The following is a 20,890-nucleotide window of genomic DNA, read 5'->3' as shown; positions in this document are numbered from 1 at the left end:
CAGGAGTGGAGGGAAGCCAAGGGGAGGTTCATGAGGCCTTGGGAGCAGTGGTTTCAACTGCTCAGCTTCCAGAGGCTCACAGGCCAAGCAACCAGTGGAGACCACAAACCCAAATTCATCCGGAATGGCCCATGTTGGCAAGAACAGTGGCAGGGAGCAGACGGACAGTGAGCTGTCTTCATAATATGAGCAAATCATATCTCTGAGCTCATTAAGAGACTCGTATACATCAAGAGGTGGAAGTGGTTCTGACTTTGCCCATGCAGAGACTGGCGAGGTGGGGGATAGAAAGAAGGGGGAGGGGAATGATGAAATCCAGGCCCCGCACCGACAAAGCGGGTGACTGGGTAAACAGTCACGAAAGGCTGCTTCCTCTTATGGAAAAATGAAAATTGTAATATCCGTCTTTCTATTGCAGTAAGGACCAATAGCTGTAAAAATCTACTTGAAAAGTTTTGATGCTATAAGACGACGTTTATTGAATGTCTGGTTATTTCAACAGTGACATTTACAGTTTCTCTATAGCTCATTTCCCATCACGAATGTGTACTGTGATTTTACGACCCCTGTAAGATGGACTTAGCTGAGGGGGACCACCTTTCTAACTGTCTTGAGGAGAGGGGCTTAATGGCTCAGCAGTTGCTGGTGTGACCCTACACTCACTCTGACAGCTACACCTTAGAAAATGTGCTTTTGACTTAGGGAAATGACTGTGTCTGTGGCATAAAGGCAGGATGTAGAGACGGTGGTCTCATCATAATCAATTACTGTGGCAATGACGAAAATTTATTAGTGTCTATAAAAACCTAAAAGACATTACTCTAAGATCACGTGGGAACTTGTGAAGTGAAGCTTTAGCAGAAGCAAAGAATTTGAAATCAAGTTTGGTGCCTATAGTCGTTTTAAATTACATTCTGCAATTAAATTAATTTAAATTAAATTAAATTCATTAAATCTGGGTAAGAACCTAATTCTTTTCGTTTTAGGATATTATTTATGATATGAAAATTGTTTGCTGTCTACTTATTTATTTTTAGTGATTTGAGAATTTTGTTCATACAGAGTGCTTTGATCAACTTCTATTCCTCCTCCATCCCTCTTCCACTAGTCCCTCCCAATTTCAAGTGTTCTTTATTTTTTCCCACCCATGGATTTCACTCAGCACCACTAACATACATACTGATGGAGAGACAGCTACGGAACCTTGGGCCACATCTTTGACGAGAACCAATTGTCTGTGTCTTCTCAGGCATCAGCTGCCAATGTCCTCAGGGGTGGGACATCACGATCACCTCCTCGCTCCATGAAGGGATTTAGTCTGGCCAGATTCTGTGCAGGTTCTTACACACCCTTTCAACTGCTGAGCTCATCTGTGCACCTAGCTGCCCTGCTGTGTCCTGAAAGCACTGCTTCCTCATACTCATCCACCCCCTCAGCTCCTACTTTGCTCCGGGTAAAATAACTAAACGGCCAGGCATCTACTGATCTTGACTATTTTTGTTGAGACAAACATGCTTTTCTGGTATGCATCTGAAGCAATGACGATAAGGGCATCAAGGACAATGTGAGGAAACCCTTTGAGAACTGTAGGTACTTTTAGTAGCTCAGGGTGTGCACATGCGAAAGAGAGGCGGGGAGAACAGGGGACACATGTCTGAGGGAAGGGAGCAGCAGGAACTATTATAGTATATACTCCCTTATGTATTTATTAATTTGAAGGACGTCGTGCTTAGGTTCATGATGAGCCGTCAGGACAAAGAATGACAAAGTCTTCCTAACAAGATCCCGATCCCATCAAAAGTCATTTCTTTAGTGTGTTCTAGGCACTTTTCTAAGAGCGTTTCCTTATTACCCCACTCAATGCTTGCCTACTACCTTTAAGCAAGGAATGAAGATGCAAATGATCTCAGACTGGAAAATAGGTAGAGAGGCTCAGAAATGTGAGCCCCGTCACACAGCAGAGCTGCAGAGGAATCTCAAACCTGGTCATTAGGAATATGGGGGAAAGTCCTGGCTACCACCCCAAGGGAATGTGTTTGGACCCTAGCCTAAGGAAAGAGAGGCACTATTGCCATTTGTTGGGAGAGGATCCAGAATACTGAATGCTGTACATAGGGCTATCACAACAGCCCACAATCTACATGGTTTTCTAAGTTCCCACTGGATGTAAGGGGTTTACGATAACGTGAATCCAGAATCCACTCCAGTTTTATTTATGAATACGGCATTTCTGCATAGTTTCTTATGTGTATGGTATGTGCACATTATGAGTGATTAAGGGTGAGCACCTGTGCTTGCCCATCAGAAGCCAGAGCAGAACTTAGCTCATCTTCCTCTAGTACCTTCTGCTTTATTGCCCTGAGACACAGCCTCTCGCTGAGACTGAAGCTTGAAGTTTCATGTAGGTTGGCTGGCTAGTGACCTCTGGGGATCCACTTGCATATGTCCCCAGTGCTGGAGTGATACACAGATGCTGCCATGATTGGCTTTTTATGAGTGCTGGAGATTCAAACCTCGGACCTCATGTTTGCAGAGCAAGTGTTGCCACCCACTGAGCCATCCCACCCCAGCCCCTGCAGCTCTGAACGGGTGTCACTGGGAAAGCAGAGCAAAGATCGTGTTATTTCTATGTGTTATTTGCAACACTGTTTTCCCAGGAAGACCTTGCAGGTTCGTTTCATTTGAAGATGAACCGTTGTGGGCTGGGAGTTAAGGTGGACACATACTTAGTCTGCACGAATCCTGGGTTCACCCCGCAGACTATCAAACAAAACCCAATAAACCAAGAATGCATTAATTGTTGGAAAGGCTCACACTTCAAGACTCGGAGGACATAAGGACTGTTGTCTCCTGGGACATTATGTTAAGCTGGTGCTGCTGCTGACGGAATAGATGGCCTCACATGTGGTGGACGAGCCCTTGCACTGTTAACTACATTCCCAACCTCTCCTGTTTCTGGAGTATGAGATCCTGCTGATAACTATTAGTAGGTTTGTGCATGTGTGTGTGTGAATGTGCACACATGTCCACACGCTTGCACACGTGTGGAGGCCAGAGATGAACCCTAGGTGTGACTTCTCAGAAGCCATACACTTTGAATTTTATGAGAGGATCCCCTATTGGCCAAGACCTTACCAAGCAGGCTAGGCTGACCTGTCACTATTCCTCAGGGATCAGCTTCTCTAAATCTTCTCAGAGCCATCATGCCTAGGGTCCTCATGCTCATAAGGCAAAACTGACTAAGATATCTCCCCAGCCCCAATAGCAGATCTTTAACAAGAATGCCTGCTTTAGATGAAACCTAGGCAATATAGCACTGAATGCTGGCTATTCATCTAGATGCACCTAAATAAGGCCTTGCATGACATCTTGGCAATACTCTAGAGTATCTCTCTCTCCCCCCTGTGTGTGCGTGTGTACGTGTATGGCACATTATTTCCTAAGGCTCATGTCACAGTGTGTGCTATCACTATTAAGGAAAGACAAGACTGTACATTTTCATACACACATACACCTCATCAGAGTTTATACACAGGCAACAATGACTTTTAAGGCCCTAAGCGTATCTACTTATATAACACCATGTATATGGAAGTTACCCAGGTCTTCGAAAGTCAAATAACCTATTTTCTTGTTTTGTTAGGATAATGTTAAGAAATGGGAAAGTCAATTACTTATACACGATAAATAAAATTGCTGTCGTATGTGATAGTATCTAGTCTGATTATGGTTATAAGCTCCCTTTTATTTTTGATGTTAAAGAAACAAATCGGGTTGTTATACTGTGAAAAAAATACACAAGGAATTCTACAGCCTGTCTTTTAAAACTGCTTGCTCACCAGGAGCTCCTGAGGCAGAGGCAGGCAGATCTCTATGAGCTCAGGCCAGCCTGGTCTACATAGTGAGTTCCAAGGCAGCCAGAGTTACATACAGAGATCCTGTTTCAAAAACAAACAAAAACCCCAAACCAAAAATCAAAGAAATGAACCAAAATCCAAACAAACAAAACCCCAACTAACTTGCTCAGTGTTTTTACACTGAGGAAAGTCACATGTAAAAATCTTGCTGCCTTCTTGGAAAACATTCTTAGTTTCGAGAAATCAAGGTGTTTGTGTGCATGCAATTAGTACTGAATACGGAAAAATGGCAAAGTACGAGATGCTGTTTCTGAAACAGGTATTTTTGCCGAAGTTCCTGTGGAAAAGCCACATCACCTAGGTGTGCAAATTCTTTGAGGAAAACTTAATTCCTTGAACTTTGGTAGGAAGAAACATTTAGCATAGGTTCCATAATTTTGACAGTTGCCTTGCATTGAAATTGCTTAGCAAGAAACCGTTTAATTCCGAAGCAAGCTTCCTGGTTGTCTATTTCTGCATTTAGTGTAATCTGAACCTTCATGCAAAAATCAGTAGCCAAGGGAGCTTTTCTCAGTGTCTGTTTCAGTATACAGGCCCTGCCAAAGCTCTCTGATGGTCGCAGTGTGTGCCCTTCATTTGATCACCTGTTCATTAAAGGTGGGCATTCTGATAGCCACAATCAGAGGTCATGGTTTCATGGAAGCAGTAAAATACTTCTCGGTGAGAGCAATTTTTAAAAATCTTTCTTGAGAATTTAAAAATTCTCAAATTCCAGCACATGGGAGGCAGAGGCAGGTGGATTTCTGGGAGTCCAACGCTGTCTCTCTGCCTCTCTCTCACACACAGTGATATGTGGCATATCCTATGTGTTTTTTTTTTACATAATTTTATCTTGTGATGCGGTTTCCCTATGTTGCACAGGGTGATCTTGGGTAGCTGGTAGATGTGTGTCACTATGTATGTAAATCTACAAAGAGAAAGAGGAGATAAAAATAGGATTATCTGTGCTATCAAATACCAGCTTCATTACTTTGCAGTATTAAAAATTAAAGAATAATGCAAAATAATCTTTATGTAATAGATATATTATTTTAATAGATACAAGTAACAACTTAGTGTAGTTATTACTTTTTGTGTATGTGTGTGCATGTACGTGTGCAGGTGGGTGTATAGTTGTGGGCCCACATGTGTGTATGCAGATGGCAAATGTCTGTCTTGATTGCTGTCATTCCAATAAAAAGCACACGGGTACATACCAGAAGGCTTTTGGCTCCAGGAAGGGACTCTTACCTTCATTTTCTGTATTGGCTGGCACGGAGTCCACCCCGAAAGGATGCCATGGCTGGAGGTCATCCAGGCTGAACTCCCCATTCACAGGAAGAAGCTCCACGGTGGTTTTTGTTTCGGTCAAAGACGGCATGAGAGCATCGTTTCCGTAACTGATTCTGGGTTCGCTGATCATGTTGGCCAAGACATCATCGGAGTAGTTCTGCTCTTTCTGAAGCAGCTCATCTAAACAAAACCAGTTGTGTCCTTGGTTAATGTATGGTCACAGAGGCCGCAGCTCCAGCAGCGATCCCTACTGACTATATGCTCTGTATGTGTGACAGGTTGTCATTTGGCACCACCTAACATGTAAGTTACAGCTAGCAACTGTCTAGGTGGGGTTTGACTCCATGGAGAACGGCAGTGGATGGTTATCCTGTTCTGTTTCACTCTTCCAGAGGTGAAGATCTTGACAGCTAATGGCCCCTTCCTTTTCATAGACTCCCCACAGATCCAATGATCATGAAGGAATCCATATCATGGAGAGCTAACATGAAGCACAGAAGCTGGGCAGGGTACAGTCCCTGAAGCAAGAATATCCTTTATCCCCATCGTATGTGAAGTGGAGGGGTGGGGGAAGTATTATAGATGGGCAGCCTGCTCAATTCAGGCATTAGCTTTTGCTTTGAAAATACCTGCCTTCCCTGAAAGCAGTAGGAATAAAAACACGCATGTTGTCCTTCAAGTATAGGCCTGCGGACGGGGAGCCTTGCTAATTCTCTGGGCGAATCTCCCATCTCTGCCTCTGAGCATCATGCATGTGGCCTGAGCTGAAAGCGCCTGCCCTTCTTGTCTGGAGTGTGTATCTTTCTTCTAAGGAATTCCATTGGCAATGCCCCCACCTTAAAACCTGAGTGCGCGCGGCGGGGGGAGGGGGGATCAACCTGATGGGATATCGCTGACTTATCCAAAGTCTGAGTCCTCCCATTACACCTTTCACGGTTTATGTAAAGTTTATTGGGGGGAAAAAGAAAAATAGAAAAGAACTTTGTATTGAGAGTAGCTACTACAAAAACAAGAAACAAAAAACCCAAACAAACCAACAACAAAAAACACCCCCTGAAACAGAAGATTTGTGATTCTCCTTTTATCTTACAAAAGATCACCTGATCCTTTCTTTATAATTAGAAAAAAATAGAGGACTCTAGATCACATATGGCATTAATATTTGGTTAACTTAAGTATGCCATTACTCAGTCATACCTGGGTCTAGAATTTACTGAATGATATATTTCACGCCAATCACTACTAAATACCAGCGATGAAGAAAATCTGGACTTAAATTTGACTTGTTACATTTTACAATCATCCTTTAAATTCTTTTTTAAGTTGACAAAAAAGTCAATTTACTGGAAAAATTAAAATTCTGTTCAAATGTACCCATTAAAACAATTTGAAGGGACAGCATTAAAGTATGTGATTAATATCTTCCTGTAAAGTCAGTTTTATTACAAGAGATTATTTTAAATGATAGAATCCCAAGCAAATTAGTCCTTTTGAAGTCTAATTTGAGTTATAATATATACCTACTCAGTGTGGAACTGATCTAAAATTCAATATTTGATGCTCGCGATGACCTTTCCCACACAGATAAAAAGCCCTCATTAGATTTGCTCTAGACTTTTTCATATCTTACCAAGTCACAGGTAATAGCCAATAATGTAGCCAAAGTCTGATTTAATAAATTAAATGGGCATTTCTTTTCTATAAATCTTATGCTTTGACTTATCACCCTGAAGCCAAGATAGTCTGGAATAATTATCGGTGCCTACATGCCTGTTCTAAGGGGGCATCACCAGCTAGGAGGGAGCTCTTGGCTGCTCCCCATCTCTAGGCATTTGCCATCACTCACTTCCTGAACTTGGAACTATTTCAGTGACTTGCTGTTTCTCTATAATGTCTCTGAATAATTTTGCCTCTCAAGGAAAGGGGTGAGGGAAGAGAGGGAGGGAGCGAGAGAAACCCCTTATATATATATCTTATATATCTTTCTACTACTTTCCCCTGTGAAAGCACCATCTATGCACATATAAGCACCTATGTGTAGACAGAACTGAAATGCTATCTCTTCATGTCTGATTTTTTCCTCTCATTCTACATATTCCAAGAATTTGGAGGGTATATTACCTTGCCCCTTCTCCCTCACCCCCAGGTCCATGAACTTGGTTCTCCTCTTCTCCCTCCTGTCTCCATTCCATATTTAGTGCACACAAAGTCTCAAACTCTCATCCGTGACTAAAACTTAATACTCTTGATGACATTTGAATTCCAATTCTGAATTCCTTTATTTACCCCCTTTGCTGTGGCCTCCCCAATTACTTTTTTGTTATGATCTGCTGCTGGCAAAAGAATAACACTTTTGCCTTGGTAACTGTAGCTGAAGACTTACTGCAGAATTCATATATTGGAGCTTATCCCCACTGAAGTAACAGTACATGGGGCTCTGGGGGTGGGGAAGTGAAGGAATTCACTGCTATGAATGGAGGAGGGCTTGTTCTCTCTGGAGGGCACAGCCCAAGTCCCCACTTTTGAATAGTTCTACTAGACCCTGAACCTTCCAGAATCTTCTCAGTCTTGTGTTTAAGACCAGGAGAAATAAATTTTTATTTTTTATAAACGACCCAGGCACAGATACTAATTGTTGGTTTTTATTGTTGTCATTGTTTTAGTTTAAATCAAGCGTCTCGTGTAGTCCAGGATGGTTTCAGACTCTACGTAGATGAGGATATTACCTTGAACTCACAATCCCCCACCTCCCAAATTTGGAGACTTCAGGCATGGACCACCACATCCAGTTCAGGTATTGTTAAAGCAGCAGAAACTGACTGCTGTTCTCCTTACTCAACGTCATTTGACGGTCTTCCCTAGACCTTTTCCAGATACTGATTTACCCCAAAGTCAATGGGTCCTCATTTGTACTGAATCAATCCAAGATGCTGGAGTCCTTTAGTGTTCCTGCCCCCTGTATATCTTTATGTGGTTTACAACTTCTTCCTGTCTATATTACACCTCTTCAGCTGTGGTATTGAACAGTGTGGGTTATCAAAGATGCAGTGTTTGTTTGCAGAGTAAATCAAGCATAAGCAAGAACGCCTTCCATCGGATAAGGCTGACTCACAACCACATTAGCTCTAAAGAGTGGGCACTGCCCTCAAGACCAAAGCAGCTAGAAAGAGAAGAGACTCCACCTTGCTCCTGGCAGTGAAAAGGCAGCACAGGGACTCACAACAGGGAAGTGTTCCATTTGGATATGTGTGTGCACACAGGGTCCTAGGAATTTAAGGCAGAGAGAAATGCAATAACCTTTTCTCATTAATCTTTTGAGCCCACTGCAAGATATTTTTTCCAAATGGGCACAAGGCATGGTGCAACACTGCTGTGAGCACCCCTGGTTCTGTGAACACCCCTGGCTTTCACAAACTTCATGTGACAGGGATAGGGTGGTGATTAAGAGCACTGGCTGCTTTTGCATAGGACCTGAATTCGATTCCCAGCACCCATATTATTCATAACCACCCACACCTCCAATTCCAGGGATCTGATACCTTCTTCTGAACTTCAGATACCAGGCACACGTGGTGTGAATACATACATCAGGCAAAACATTGAGACACACACACACACAAAGCTAAATCCCCTCAAAACAAAAGAACAAGCAAAAACCCATTAGGAAACTCCTGTGAAAAGTTGAAATATTCAAGGAAAGTGACGTTTTTAATAGAGAAAAAAAAGCACTTAGCCTTTGTGCATAAAGTAGCGGAAATCCTTATTATTATCTTTATGTAACACAGGATATTTAGAAATAACCACTTCTGGCTATGTCATTTGGAAAAAGGAACTCAGTAGAGTCTTGAGGGCATGGAGCTGGATAAACTCGACAGAATTATCATGACCACTGTAGGGCTCTACTTTGTGATCACAGAATGTTCAAGACAGCCAGACCGTCCGTGATTAAGGGCTCCGGACTTTCCCATTGGCAAATGTACTGGCGCTGGGCAGTTGTGCCTGTGACCAACAGGGCAGGGACCAAGGTGACTGTCTCACTGCCCATTTTGAGCTTTGACTCTGTGGTGAGGCTAAACCACCAGAAGCCATCTTCTACTTCTACGGATTATCCTTTTATCAGAATTAATTTACTATTTTATTACAATGCTTTGGTGGCCTGCATTGAGGATCGCCGAAGCTTTGATGTCGAAGCTTGCGAAATGACTGTATCAAGGTAAGAGGCCGTATTCATTTTCCCAAGACTCCTTTTCCCATTCTTCTGGAGAGCTACTTGTTATTGCCCCAAATTACATCAGTTACTTCTGCAGTGAAGTATCTCCTCTGATGCTCAGACACTTGAGTTTTGCAAGTTAAAGCATGAATATGTAATTGAGCCCAGTGATTGGCAGTATTTCACTTACAGTTTAAGCAGTGGAGATAAATTCAAACACAAACATACAGTAAATCCCATAACCTTTCTCTTTCAAAAATGCTTTGATGATACATGTAGGCAAACTTACAGTAAACAGGAAAGGGGGGCAGAGCAGGGGAGAGGAGTAGGGGGCGGGGCAGGGATACCACCACTAGCTACTGTGGAAAACATTCAAGGTATTTCAAAGAGAGCAGCATCAAAAGATTCGAGACTCACAGTGATTTCATCTTCAAATGACCTAAAACCTTAAAGCTTGGTTTTGTAGATGCAAAAGATGGCCGTGATTACTCATTTTTAGGGAAACTGCCTCATGAATAAAAGGTCTGCGGGAGGAGGGAATACATGAACTCTACATAATCTGCCTCATAGTCTCCTTGTAACTATTAAATGACCTATCAGCAACATATCTTACAAACATTTAAGGGCTACCTTGTAGGTTCATAAAATAAAATTCATAGACATTGAGTCAACTGGCTCTCTCTCTACAAGCTTCACAATTACTGAAAATTAACTGCTGATTGCTGCCTTCTTTACATTGGACACACTTGGGAGGATTGTGTTTTTTTTCATAGATGAGGAGGCTATCTTAGCCTTTAGCCCTGACAAACAAGGCCACCAAAGGCCTAGTTTGGCGACCACTGAACAACTTTTCTTCAGGACTGAACCTTTACTGATACTATAACCTTTCTATTTTGAGTCTTTGAATCCTAGTGGAAAAAAAAAAAAAAAAAAACCACTAACCTCCAACGTCTAACAAAATAGAAATTTCTTTTTAACTTTGTGGAAGGGGATTTTTCTAAAACCAATTTTACCATTTAAATAGGTACTAATCCATCTGCCTTCTGCTCTGCACACTACACTGGGCCCCGCCCTCTGCCTCCAGGTGCACTGGAAGTCTCTGTGAAAGGGCTGTAATTTCTCCCTATCAAGAGGCTCCTCTATAAATCAGCCATCATCCGTTCTAGGCATCTTGCCCACACCAGAACTATGAGACCAGATTTAATTTTCCAACCAGAGCTTGGGTATATCTGGCTCTTGGCTCAGCCTGTTATTGTGATGCTGTCATTAATGTCTTATAGCCTCCGAAATTCCTTAAAGCCCCATTCTTTATCCACAAGATTCCAGGTGCTTTGGTGACAGTCCTGTCATGTAAACTCAAGCTCCTCAGGTGTCCTTCGGGGATCTTGTTGGAAACACAGAACTGTGGCATGTGTTGCAACCCATGCTTATATCTCAGGTCTTGAAACGCTGAGATAGAGTTCCAAGTATAAGGCTTGTTTGGGGTATACAGCAAGTGTGAGGATCTCCTGAGTTACAAAGCAAGATTTTATCTCAAAGGGGAAGAGATACCTAGTTCCTCCCCCCTCCCCCCAGATATAAGGAAGAAATTCTGCACATTGAGAGGACTCCCAAGTGATGGCAATTTGTGGTGCTGTCTGAGAGGGCCAGAGCCCCAGCCATAGACAAGCATCACTACTTCACTAAAGACAGAGCAGTCTGCAAAACAGAATGTGAATGCAAAGCATGGGTAAGAAGCACTCCGGCCGAAAGTCCTGCACTCCAGAACATCTCAGAGAGGCTTTCTCTGCAAACCCAACACTCAGCTGCCTTTAAACTGACTTTCACGGCCACATTTCTGCACCAGGATGCCCCGGGAAAACTAAGACCAGCCACGACTTCTTTCTTTGCCTACTCATTTATTGAGCAGGAAGGGGCAGTCCAGGGAAGTTTGGGGGAAGCAGGTTGTGTTGTGCAGTCTCAGAATAAGAACGCACACAGAATAAGGCACCAGGCCACACTTCACCACTGGCTCCTCCCAGAAAGGAGGACTATTCCTGCACTGAGGACACTTTGCAGACCAGCCTGGCTTGGCTTAGCTTGGCTCCGTGGAGCAACAGCTGATAGGAGTGATGCCTTGGGGGGACCTTGGGATGTCTTTCTGTGATTACTGCATGCGATTGTGACGCTCTGATGATGGACAAACCATAGCTATCTTCAATGCCGTGACACTTGAGCCCTGCCATAACACCTTAAAAAGAAAAGACACCATCCTCTTGACCCTGTTTATGTCTGTGGCCTTTATGACCACTCATTGGCTCATTGGGTAACCATAGCAACCCCCATTGAGAAAACAATGCACAAACATCCAGTTCGAGAAGGTTTAAAATGAACACGTGAGTCACATTAGCACATGCCTGTAATACTAGCTCTTTGGAAGGCTAAAGTTGGAGGATCTTAAGTTCGACGCCAATCTGGTTATAAAGTGAGTTCTAAGCCAGCACTAGGGATGGAGTGAGATTATGTCTCAACACAAATAATAAATCACTAGATATAGAGATTGGTGGATAGATGTCAAGGGACAGAACTAATATTATATTAGCAACCTTTAGGAACCCAGTTCCTAAAGTGATCTTCTCATCAGTCCATGAAAATTTCCATGTTATTTGGAAAGAGATAGACGTAATTATTATTGTCTAGATTCTTGAGGTAGAGCGGCAATGCCAGGTGATAGTACTCATGTCTAAATTGAGGTTTGTTTTTGTTTAGAAGTTTCTTGGCCACAGAGAATTAACATGGCATGTTGGGTCCACTTACAACAGGGAACTGTGCCTAGAGAGGAGTCACACAAGGCTGTACATCACTCTTTAAACTATTCCTTATGGCAAGTGACATTTTCCTGAAATCCCATCGTCTAGTCTAGACGGAAGTTTCAGAAGAAGCGCCTTTCCCTTGAAGGTAAGTTTCCTTGTGGCTTTCAAACTCCTACATCAAACAGCTCAGTTCTATTAGACAGAAATCAAGATGAAAACACAGCCAGGCTCCTTGGCCTTGGAAAGGGGATTAAAAAGCTTCCTTTTCCACATTTATTGAAGGAACTTGTGCCAAGGTCCTGATCTTATTTCCAACCACTTTAGGGGGTCCCAATCCTCCTGGGATGTTGGCAACCTGAGGAGCTGACTGCAGAATTTACATACTATAGTCATGGTCTTGAAAGAAAGTTTGTGGGCTGAAGTTCTAATTCTTATATATAATACATGAATGTATGGGCTTTAAAAATGAATGATAGAAAAGACTCTAGCTCTAAGGGGCCATAATATGTTTAACTTACTTAAAAAATATTTCCCCAGGTGTGGCCACATACACACACACCTGTGAGTCCAGTACTTGGGAGGTGGAAGCTCCCAAGGATCAGGAGTTCAAGGCCAACCTGGGCTGTGTAGGAAGGTATTATCTCATAGGTATGTGTCTTCCTCTCGTCGGTTTCTTGTGAAACAGTGTGGTTTGGCTCTTAACACCAACAGATGTATGCAGTTTCTACAAACAAGCCCCAACATATGTGATTTTCACATAGTAACTATCATAGGACAATTCTTTTATACAACAGTCAAAAAATGGCTGTTTCTTCACATGCTAGGAGAAACACCAGCTGCCTTAAGTATTCGAGGGATGTGGTACCGTTACGGCTAAGCTGAAGGTACTTCAGTGTAATTATTCTGTGCAATTCTCTCAATGCCATTGCAGAAGCCCGACCTCTGTAACAAAGGCATATTTTCAGAGACTACGACTTCACGGTGGCTCTGCCAGAGCTGTGCAGGAAGGAAGCAGAACAGCAACATTTTATTTGGTGCAAATAATAAAGGAGAAAGGAATGAGCGCAATTAGCCATGCCTTACATTTTAAATGTTCTCATCCTTACAAGCAGATTCTTTTAGCTATTCCTCCATTCTCATGATCTTATTTAATTTTTATGGCTGTGGCCGAAGAGGATGTAATTTTGAGGTTACTGAGGCATTACCTGCAGCACCGGTTTATTAGGCTCCAGGACACACAAAGATGGACTCATGAGGAAGCAGCACTTAATTTCCAGCTTATCTCAGCGCTCTCTGGCATACTTGGTATCATCGTAAAATAAAGATTAGTATATTTACAGCAGCATCACCTATTATTGTGAAAAATGAATTTTCAGTGGGGACAGGAAAGTAGACTACGGTACGAGAAAAACTCAAATGACAGTTCTCACTCTCCTTGTAGGTTCCAGAGTCAGTCTGTCGGACTACTGCGCCCAGAGTCTCCTGTTTCCTTCTCTGCTGCTGGAGGGTGTTCTGGGCATCAGTCCCTGGGGTTCTCTCCTCTCCACCTGAGCTCTGAGACAAGTGGCTAGGAAGAAAAGGCAGCCTCTTTACTTCCAGAGAACACCAGGCCCTTGAACATCTCTCCATGAGAATTTCTTTGAGGTGAGTGAGTCATATCCACAGCCCAGGAGTGACTCAGCTGCAGTGTGCATCCTCAGGCACACAAGACACTGAAGGAGAAGGGAGACCATGCTGCAGTGGTCACAGCAGTGCTGTCGTACCTGTGCAGCTACAGACAGATCTTCACCAGGCGCTCTCACTGTGCTCTCCATGATGACTGTCCCTCATAGCTGTGTCCTTGTGTGCCTGACTCAAATGTAGCTACCCACTGGCCCCATCTCACGAAGGCCCTGCCTCAAACTTGAAAGAAAACTCTGCCTGACCTGCATAAGAACACAGTATATGAACAGAATAGGAATCACGAGGCTCTGCTGGGAAGAGAGCTCGGTAGAATGAATTTCAGTTGACAAGTGACTGACAGAGTGCTATAGTCAGGAGGATGAAAAGAATCGCTCAGCAAAACTGGTGAGCCTGTGATAGAAAGGAAGATTTCAGCATCCAAAGACAAGTTCATGGAGAGAGACTCAGAGATAGGCTGACAATTAGGCGGCCAGTGTGGAAAATGCGCCCAAATACACACACCATCACAATGGAGGACGGGCTGCTTTCTCCACACACAAAACATCTCTGTATGCATGACAGCTCATTTGAAGTGGTAATTTATGCATATTTTAAGAACCCTAAACACATCCTTTATATTCTTCTGTACACTGGCCTGCTTGTCTTCAACACAATCTTGCTTTCCAGCGAGCAATCCTAGCTATGGCAATAGCCCTTTCTCTCCGCAGTAACTCACTCACAGTTTCCCTTAAGAGTGCCCAGGGAGACTGTTAGGGAGACCTGAAATCACCTAGGAGACCAGCCTCCAGGCACACTGGAGAGGGATTATTTAGATTAGGCTGGCTTCTAGGCTTGTCTCTGAGGGGCAGGTTAATGGAGGTAAGCATACCTACCCTAACTGTGGAGAGCATCATTCTCTGGGCTTAGTCCTCCACTGCCAGGAAGTCACTGTCCTAACCCGAGCACTCATCAGCAGCTGCTTCCTTACTGTATATGTCACATGACCGCTGCCTCAAGGTGTCTTGACCGCCTTGACTTGATGGATTGGGTCCTTGAACTGCAAGCCAAGACAAACCCTTTCTCCCTTAAGCTGCTCTGGGTCAGGGTATCTTATCACAGGAAGCAGAGAAGTAAGACAGAGACCATGCCTGGAAATGGCATGTACTAAGCATTAAGGATCTGGCAGGGGATGGCATATGTCTGTCTTCTGTAAGGCATTTGTGGGGCACAGAAGTGAGCTGTGGAAAGGACTCAGGCTTGTATTCCAGAACAAGGAATCTCTAACTATTTAACCTTAATTGGTGAGCTCATCCACTCATCCTTTAATTAATTAAGGAATTTAGTTATTCACCTGGCAAACAATCTTATCATCTTCCAGACCTGATGTGGGATTCTCCTCTGTATGCTGTGAATGCCACTGGTGAATAAAGAAACTGCTTTGAGTCTATAGCAGAGCAGGGCAGAGCAGAGGTAGGCAGGGAAAACTAAACTGAATGCTGGGAGAAGGAAGGCGGAGCCACCAGAGACAGATAAGCCTTGTGATAAAATATAAAATAATGGAAACGTGTTAAATTAAAATATAAAACCTAGCCAATAAGAAGTTAGAGCTAGTAGGCCAAGCAGTGATTTAATTAATACAGTTTCTATGTTATTATTTTGGGAATCTGGGTGGCCAGGAAACGAGCAAGCAGCCTCCTACTACACAGATCAGTGTTAGAAATAAGTAACTCAATCTCTGTGCACTCACAGAACTCAAATCTCATAGGAAAGAATCCCAGCCCCCCCCCCCCCCCCAACACAGTGCTAAGAATATCTTCCTTCTCAGTCACCTCTCCATGGTTTTTGGTCTCTCTTGAACCTGGAGCACCATGGCCCCCTGTTGTTCCTTTGTGGAACTACAGTTCTCAGCGTTCTCCTGGATACGGACATATTCCCAGAAGCCTTTGTATTCCTCATTAAAAAGCGAGGGTCCTACGACCCCGGCCTCTCTCTCTCTCTCTTCTCCCTTTTCTCTCCCCGCCTTTCCCATCGTGTTCGCACACCTTTTACCTGCCTGTTACCCCTCCCCCATTAAAGTGCACCCACGTGGGACCGTCGGGTGTCTGTGTCTTCTTCCTCGAGTAACGTCTTTACCCTCTAACCCGCAGACAAGAAAGCCAGCCAGAAATTAAGAACAACAGTTCCCAGCATTCCTCTGGACCATGGACACATTTCCCAGAAGCCTTTGCATTCCTCGTTAAAAAGCGAGGGTCTCTACGACCCTGGTCCCTTTTTCCTCTGTTTCCCGCCTCTCCTGTTGTGTCAGCACACCTTTACCTGCCCGTTGTTACCCCTCCCCCATTAAAAGTGCACCAACGTGGGACCGCTGCGTGTCTGTGTCTTCTTCCTCACTTAACGTCTTTACCCTCCAACCCGCAGACAAGAAAGCCAGCCAGAAATTAAGAACAACACCCCCTGTCTCCACCCTCCCTGGGCTGGGATTATAGATGAGTGCTGTCATTACAGCTTCTTACATGGAGCTGGGGGCCTGAACTCACATCCTCATGCTTCCGTAGCAAGCACTTTCCCCACTAAAGTCAACTCTCCGGTCCTCAGATCAAAAACACTTCATTGAACAAAAACAGGGATTTTACCTGTTGTTTGCAAAACATGTTAGGGAAATGACCATTGAGAGAGCATTTGCACTGGGTTAGGTATTATGAGCAGTACAGAAGTGACTTATGGTACACAAGAAGATGCAGCCATAGCTTCTATGCAAATACAAACAACTGTTAATCTATATAAGGAACTTGAACATGCATGGGTTCAGGCATTCCTGGCATGGGATGTTCTGGAATCCACCCCTAACTCCCAACACTGAGGGATTCTGCTCAGTTCTTGGGAGATTATATCCAATCTCTCCAAACTGCTTCTAATTTCTATACTTCCCAGCTCTAGTACAAGAACACCTAAGATTCTTTGGGCTCTGCTGAAAATACGCAATTCTAGAAACTTATTTATTTATTTTTGAAAAGGTTACCTTAAAATGCTGTTTTCATGCCCACACAGTTAGCCTCTCCTCACCTCACCTAGCTCCCAAAATAGTTCAACTTGAACCAAGAGCCTGCCTCTAAATAAACACCATTAAAGTGTGATCATCTTCAGTAACATGTAATTAATTCACTCAGAAGTTCGCACCTCATAATTACCAGAGCACACCAGTATCCCTCTGAAAATTGCATGTGCTTTATGCAGTCCTTGTCTGTGCGCACTGTAAACTTCAACAATAAATTGAAAAATGATGCACGTTACTGTGTATTTATACACATCTTTTCATCTTCCCAGTGCGGTAAACATTAATTAACCCTGGCCAATTAACCCAGCCACCGTTTACAGATCCACTCCTTCATCAGCCTCATGTGTGTGTAGCACTTAGAACCTTTCAGAATTTGGTACCCATTGAATACGGAAATTAATTTTTCCTTTCATGCAGAGAGCAAAGATTCAGGACATGTAGTGCTTGATTCAAATGTTGTAGTATTTGGGACAGTGTCTTCAGAGTCTTAGAAGTTGAGGGTAGGCAAACAGATGGCCTGCTGCTAGGTGACAGCCCCCCTCCCCACCTCACATACACACTGTGTCTGAGACTGTGACCTTATTTGGTAATAGGGTCTTTGCAGATGTAATAGATTTAAGGTGATGCCAACCTGTGGAGTAGAACGTCTCCCTGTCTGTTGCCATACTAGCAAAGACACGGCAACAGAGATGAGAGGTAAAGTATGAGGTGGGCACTCGGGGCCATCTCTACAACCCAAAAGACAGGCAAGTATCTAGGGCAGCTCCAGAAGCAAGAGAAAACACTAGAACAGATTGCGTCCTGCAGGCTTCAGAGGGGTGTGGCGTGACAACATTTTTCTTTGGGACTTCTGCCATTCAGAATGGTGACAGAATACGGTTCTCATAGTTTTCTGCCATCTGGTTTATGCTAACTGGTTACTCTGCTGAGGCACAGTAACTGCTGATGGTACAATCATCCTGGCTATAGTGACACTGGAGGAGAAGGTGACTTTAGAGTGAGTTTCCCTCAAGTCTGGGGATGTAGAGAGAGGGATCTGAGAGTCTAATCTGGCTAAATGGGAGCAGCTGTCTTCCCTCCAAATGTCAGGAAGACTTAAGGGCAAACCTCTTCTTTTCAGCTCTGTTCTTTCCCCGGCCTTCTGAAGAGAACACCCGTTTCCTTTCCTGACCCACGCCTCTTATCCTGATAAGACCCCAAGAACATCAGATGCCCGCGTCAGCCCTTCAATTCAGCCAGGATGCGGAGTGGCCTCGTTCAAGTGCCCTGTAAACACAGAGGTTACATCACTTCCTCCCTAGGAAGCCAGAGAAGCTGAGCTGTGCCTGGCACCAGACATGTGGCAAATACCAGGCGAGTTTCAGATTTTACTAAATTCCGAGCGATGACGCCAGCACTGCAGAGAAGCCAGGACAGAGAAAGGCACTCATGCCCTGCGGCTCTGCATAGAGAAGTCAGGACAGCTGGACGGATCCATACAATTTAGCCTGTCAGTTTCCGTTTAGGGCTTGCCTTGAACAAATCCATGGTTTCAAACAGTCTAAAAGTGATGCTGCTGTTTTTCTACGGTGACTGGAAGAGAACGCTGTCTGGAGTGAGTGTTTAGGAGCGTCTGCATTGTTAGTACTTTGGCTCCCTACATGGGGAAATGAGGGCCCCAATATTTGTTCTGGACTTGAAAAAGAGACTACCAACTTGAGACTGGGGAAGTGTAGAAAAGGATTAAGGAAGGGAAGTGAAGAGGGGGTGGAGAGCAGAAATGGGGCGTGGTGACGTAATTCTATTTCAGCTCAAAACATCAAAAGATTAAAAAGTACTAATGTGTTTTGTGGCTTCTGTGAGTAGTTTTAGAATAAAGACACGTGTGCAAGTAAGTGGGCAAACGCGGAAGAGTCACGGAGAGGCAGCACATTAGATCTGCCCGAAAGACTGACTTAGCCAGGCTGAGTGCTGGATCCCCGTGAAATACATTTAAACCCTAGTCCTTCGGCAAACGTCCTGAGAAAGGCGTTTGAAGGTGGGAACTGATGTGAAATGTTGTCACAAGGGGGACTGGGATGCTGACCCAGGAGGACAGCTGTCCTTATGAGAAGCTGGGGAGATAGTAGAGAGATTCCTTTTTCAGAGAAAGAATTGTTCTGGGAAGTCTCTTGCCAACTCTAAGGTGGCTCCCTTAACTAAGAATTGTGCTTCCGTGCTCCCCTATCCAACCTTCCTTTATCCCAATCCTCCTTTTTCCCCAAGTTCCCCCCATTCTCCCCTTCTCCCTTTTCTCTCCCCATCTCCCCTTACCCCCATCCCACCCCACCCCCAAGATCTCAATTTTCTCCCCGGCCATTTTGTGTACTTCCCATAGCCAAGAGGACAACTATATGTTTTTCCTTTGGTTCACCTTCTTACTTAGCTTCTTTGGGATCACCAATTGTAGACTCTGTGACCCTTGTTTATGGCTAGAAACCAATTATGAGTGAGTACATCCCATATTCATCTTTTTGGGTCTGGGTTACCTCACTCAGGATAGTGTTTTCTATTTCCATCCATTTGCATGCAAAATTCGAGAAGTCATTGTTTTTTACCGAAGCGTAGTACTCTAATGTGTAGATATTCCACACGCTCCCAGGTGCCCAAGCCAAGGTCCCCAGTTAGTTCCTTGGGCAGCTGAGGATAGGGAACCTGAAATGACCCTATCCTATAGCAATACTGACGAATATCTTGCATATCATCATAGAACCTTCATCTGGTGATGGATGGAGATAGAGACAGAGACCCACACTGGAGCACTGGACTGAGCTCCCAAGGTCCCAATGAGGAGCAGAAGGAGGGAGAACATGAGCAAAGAAGTCGGGACCACAAGGGGTACACCCACCCACTGAGACAGTGGAGCTGATCTATTGGGAACTCACCAAGGCCAGCTGGACTGTGACTGAAAAAGCATGGGATAAAACTGGACTCTCTGAACATGGCGAACAATGAGGGCTGATGAGAAGCCAAGGACAATGGCTCGGGGTTTTGAACCTACGTAATGTGCTGGCTTTGTGGGAGCCTAGCCAGTTTGGATGTTCACCTTCCTAGACATGGACGGAGGGGGAGGACCTAGGACTTACCACAGGGCAGGGAACCCTGACTGCTCTTTGGACTGGAGAGGGAGGGGGAGAGGAGTGGGGGGAGGGGGAGAAGGGTGGGGGGAGGGGGAGAAGGGTGGGAGGAGGGGGAGAAGGGTGGGAGGAGGGGAGGGAAATGGGAGGCTGGGAGGAGGTGGAAACTTGTTTTTTTTTTTTTTTTTCTCCTTTTCTCAATAAAAAAATGGAAAAAAAAAAAAAAGAATTGTTCTGGGAAGAAACATCGAGGTCAGCATAGGAAAGCAACCCATGGAGGGAGGACGACCTCCCCCTGCAGGGTGTCCGTACACACAGATTCTCTAATATGGGAGAAAGTGGGAGCTACATATACGACCCAAACAGGCTCCAGAAGGACTCTGAGAGTTTTGAGCTGCTGCCACCTGTACCCAGCTCCCTAGCCCTGTCACATCCTGAAAATGGCTTTCTTTTTCTTAACAAACCATGTCTATTTCTATCACTACCCCTGTGTCCCTGGGCCGGATCTTTGTTCCCAGCACACCTGGAACTCTCTGTGGGAATTCCCTGGACTTTCTGGGTCCTGGCTCACAACATGAAACAAAAAGGTACCATGCAGAAACCAAGGAGGCCTTCCTAAAAGGCAACCTGTTAGCACCATGTTCTTGAACTTCCAAGCTCCAAATCTATGAGAACATTAACTTTATTTTTAAGTTATTTGAACTATAATGTTTTTCTTGAGACAGCATCTCATGATGTAGCCCAGGTTTGCCCAGAACCCAGGATCTTCCTGCTTCAATATCCTGAGTGGCTGGCATTATTAATGTGTGCGACCAACCCAAGCTTGAGGCTGCTGATCTCATAATGGAATATCAGAGAATGAGTAATTAATAAAAAGGGGCTTCTTT

The 20,890-nt window shown here is 44.2% G+C and overlaps 1 protein-coding gene across 6 annotated transcripts in view; it reads right to left on the bottom strand.

Moving 5' to 3' along the window:
• LOC121465348 (amyloid beta precursor protein) overlaps nt 1-20,890 on the bottom strand; it is a 225,375-nt gene that overhangs the window by 16,419 nt on the left and 188,066 nt on the right. For all 6 annotated transcript variants that reach the window (XM_041678578.1, XM_041678580.1, XM_041678577.1 and 3 more), the window contains one exon: nt 5,148-5,369. In XM_041678578.1, the coding sequence (XP_041534512.1) occupies nt 5,148-5,369 (222 nt within the window). The remainder of the gene's footprint in view (nt 1-5,147; nt 5,370-20,890) is intronic.

Source organism: Microtus oregoni, unplaced genomic scaffold, assembly GCF_018167655.1.
Source record: "Microtus oregoni isolate MIOR12 unplaced genomic scaffold, Mior012 000030F_ref0000283, whole genome shotgun sequence".
NCBI classification, from domain to species: domain Eukaryota; kingdom Metazoa; phylum Chordata; class Mammalia; order Rodentia; family Cricetidae; genus Microtus; species Microtus oregoni.
Note: the sequence above shows the minus strand (reverse complement) of the source record. Positions and strands in the feature narration are given on the sequence as shown.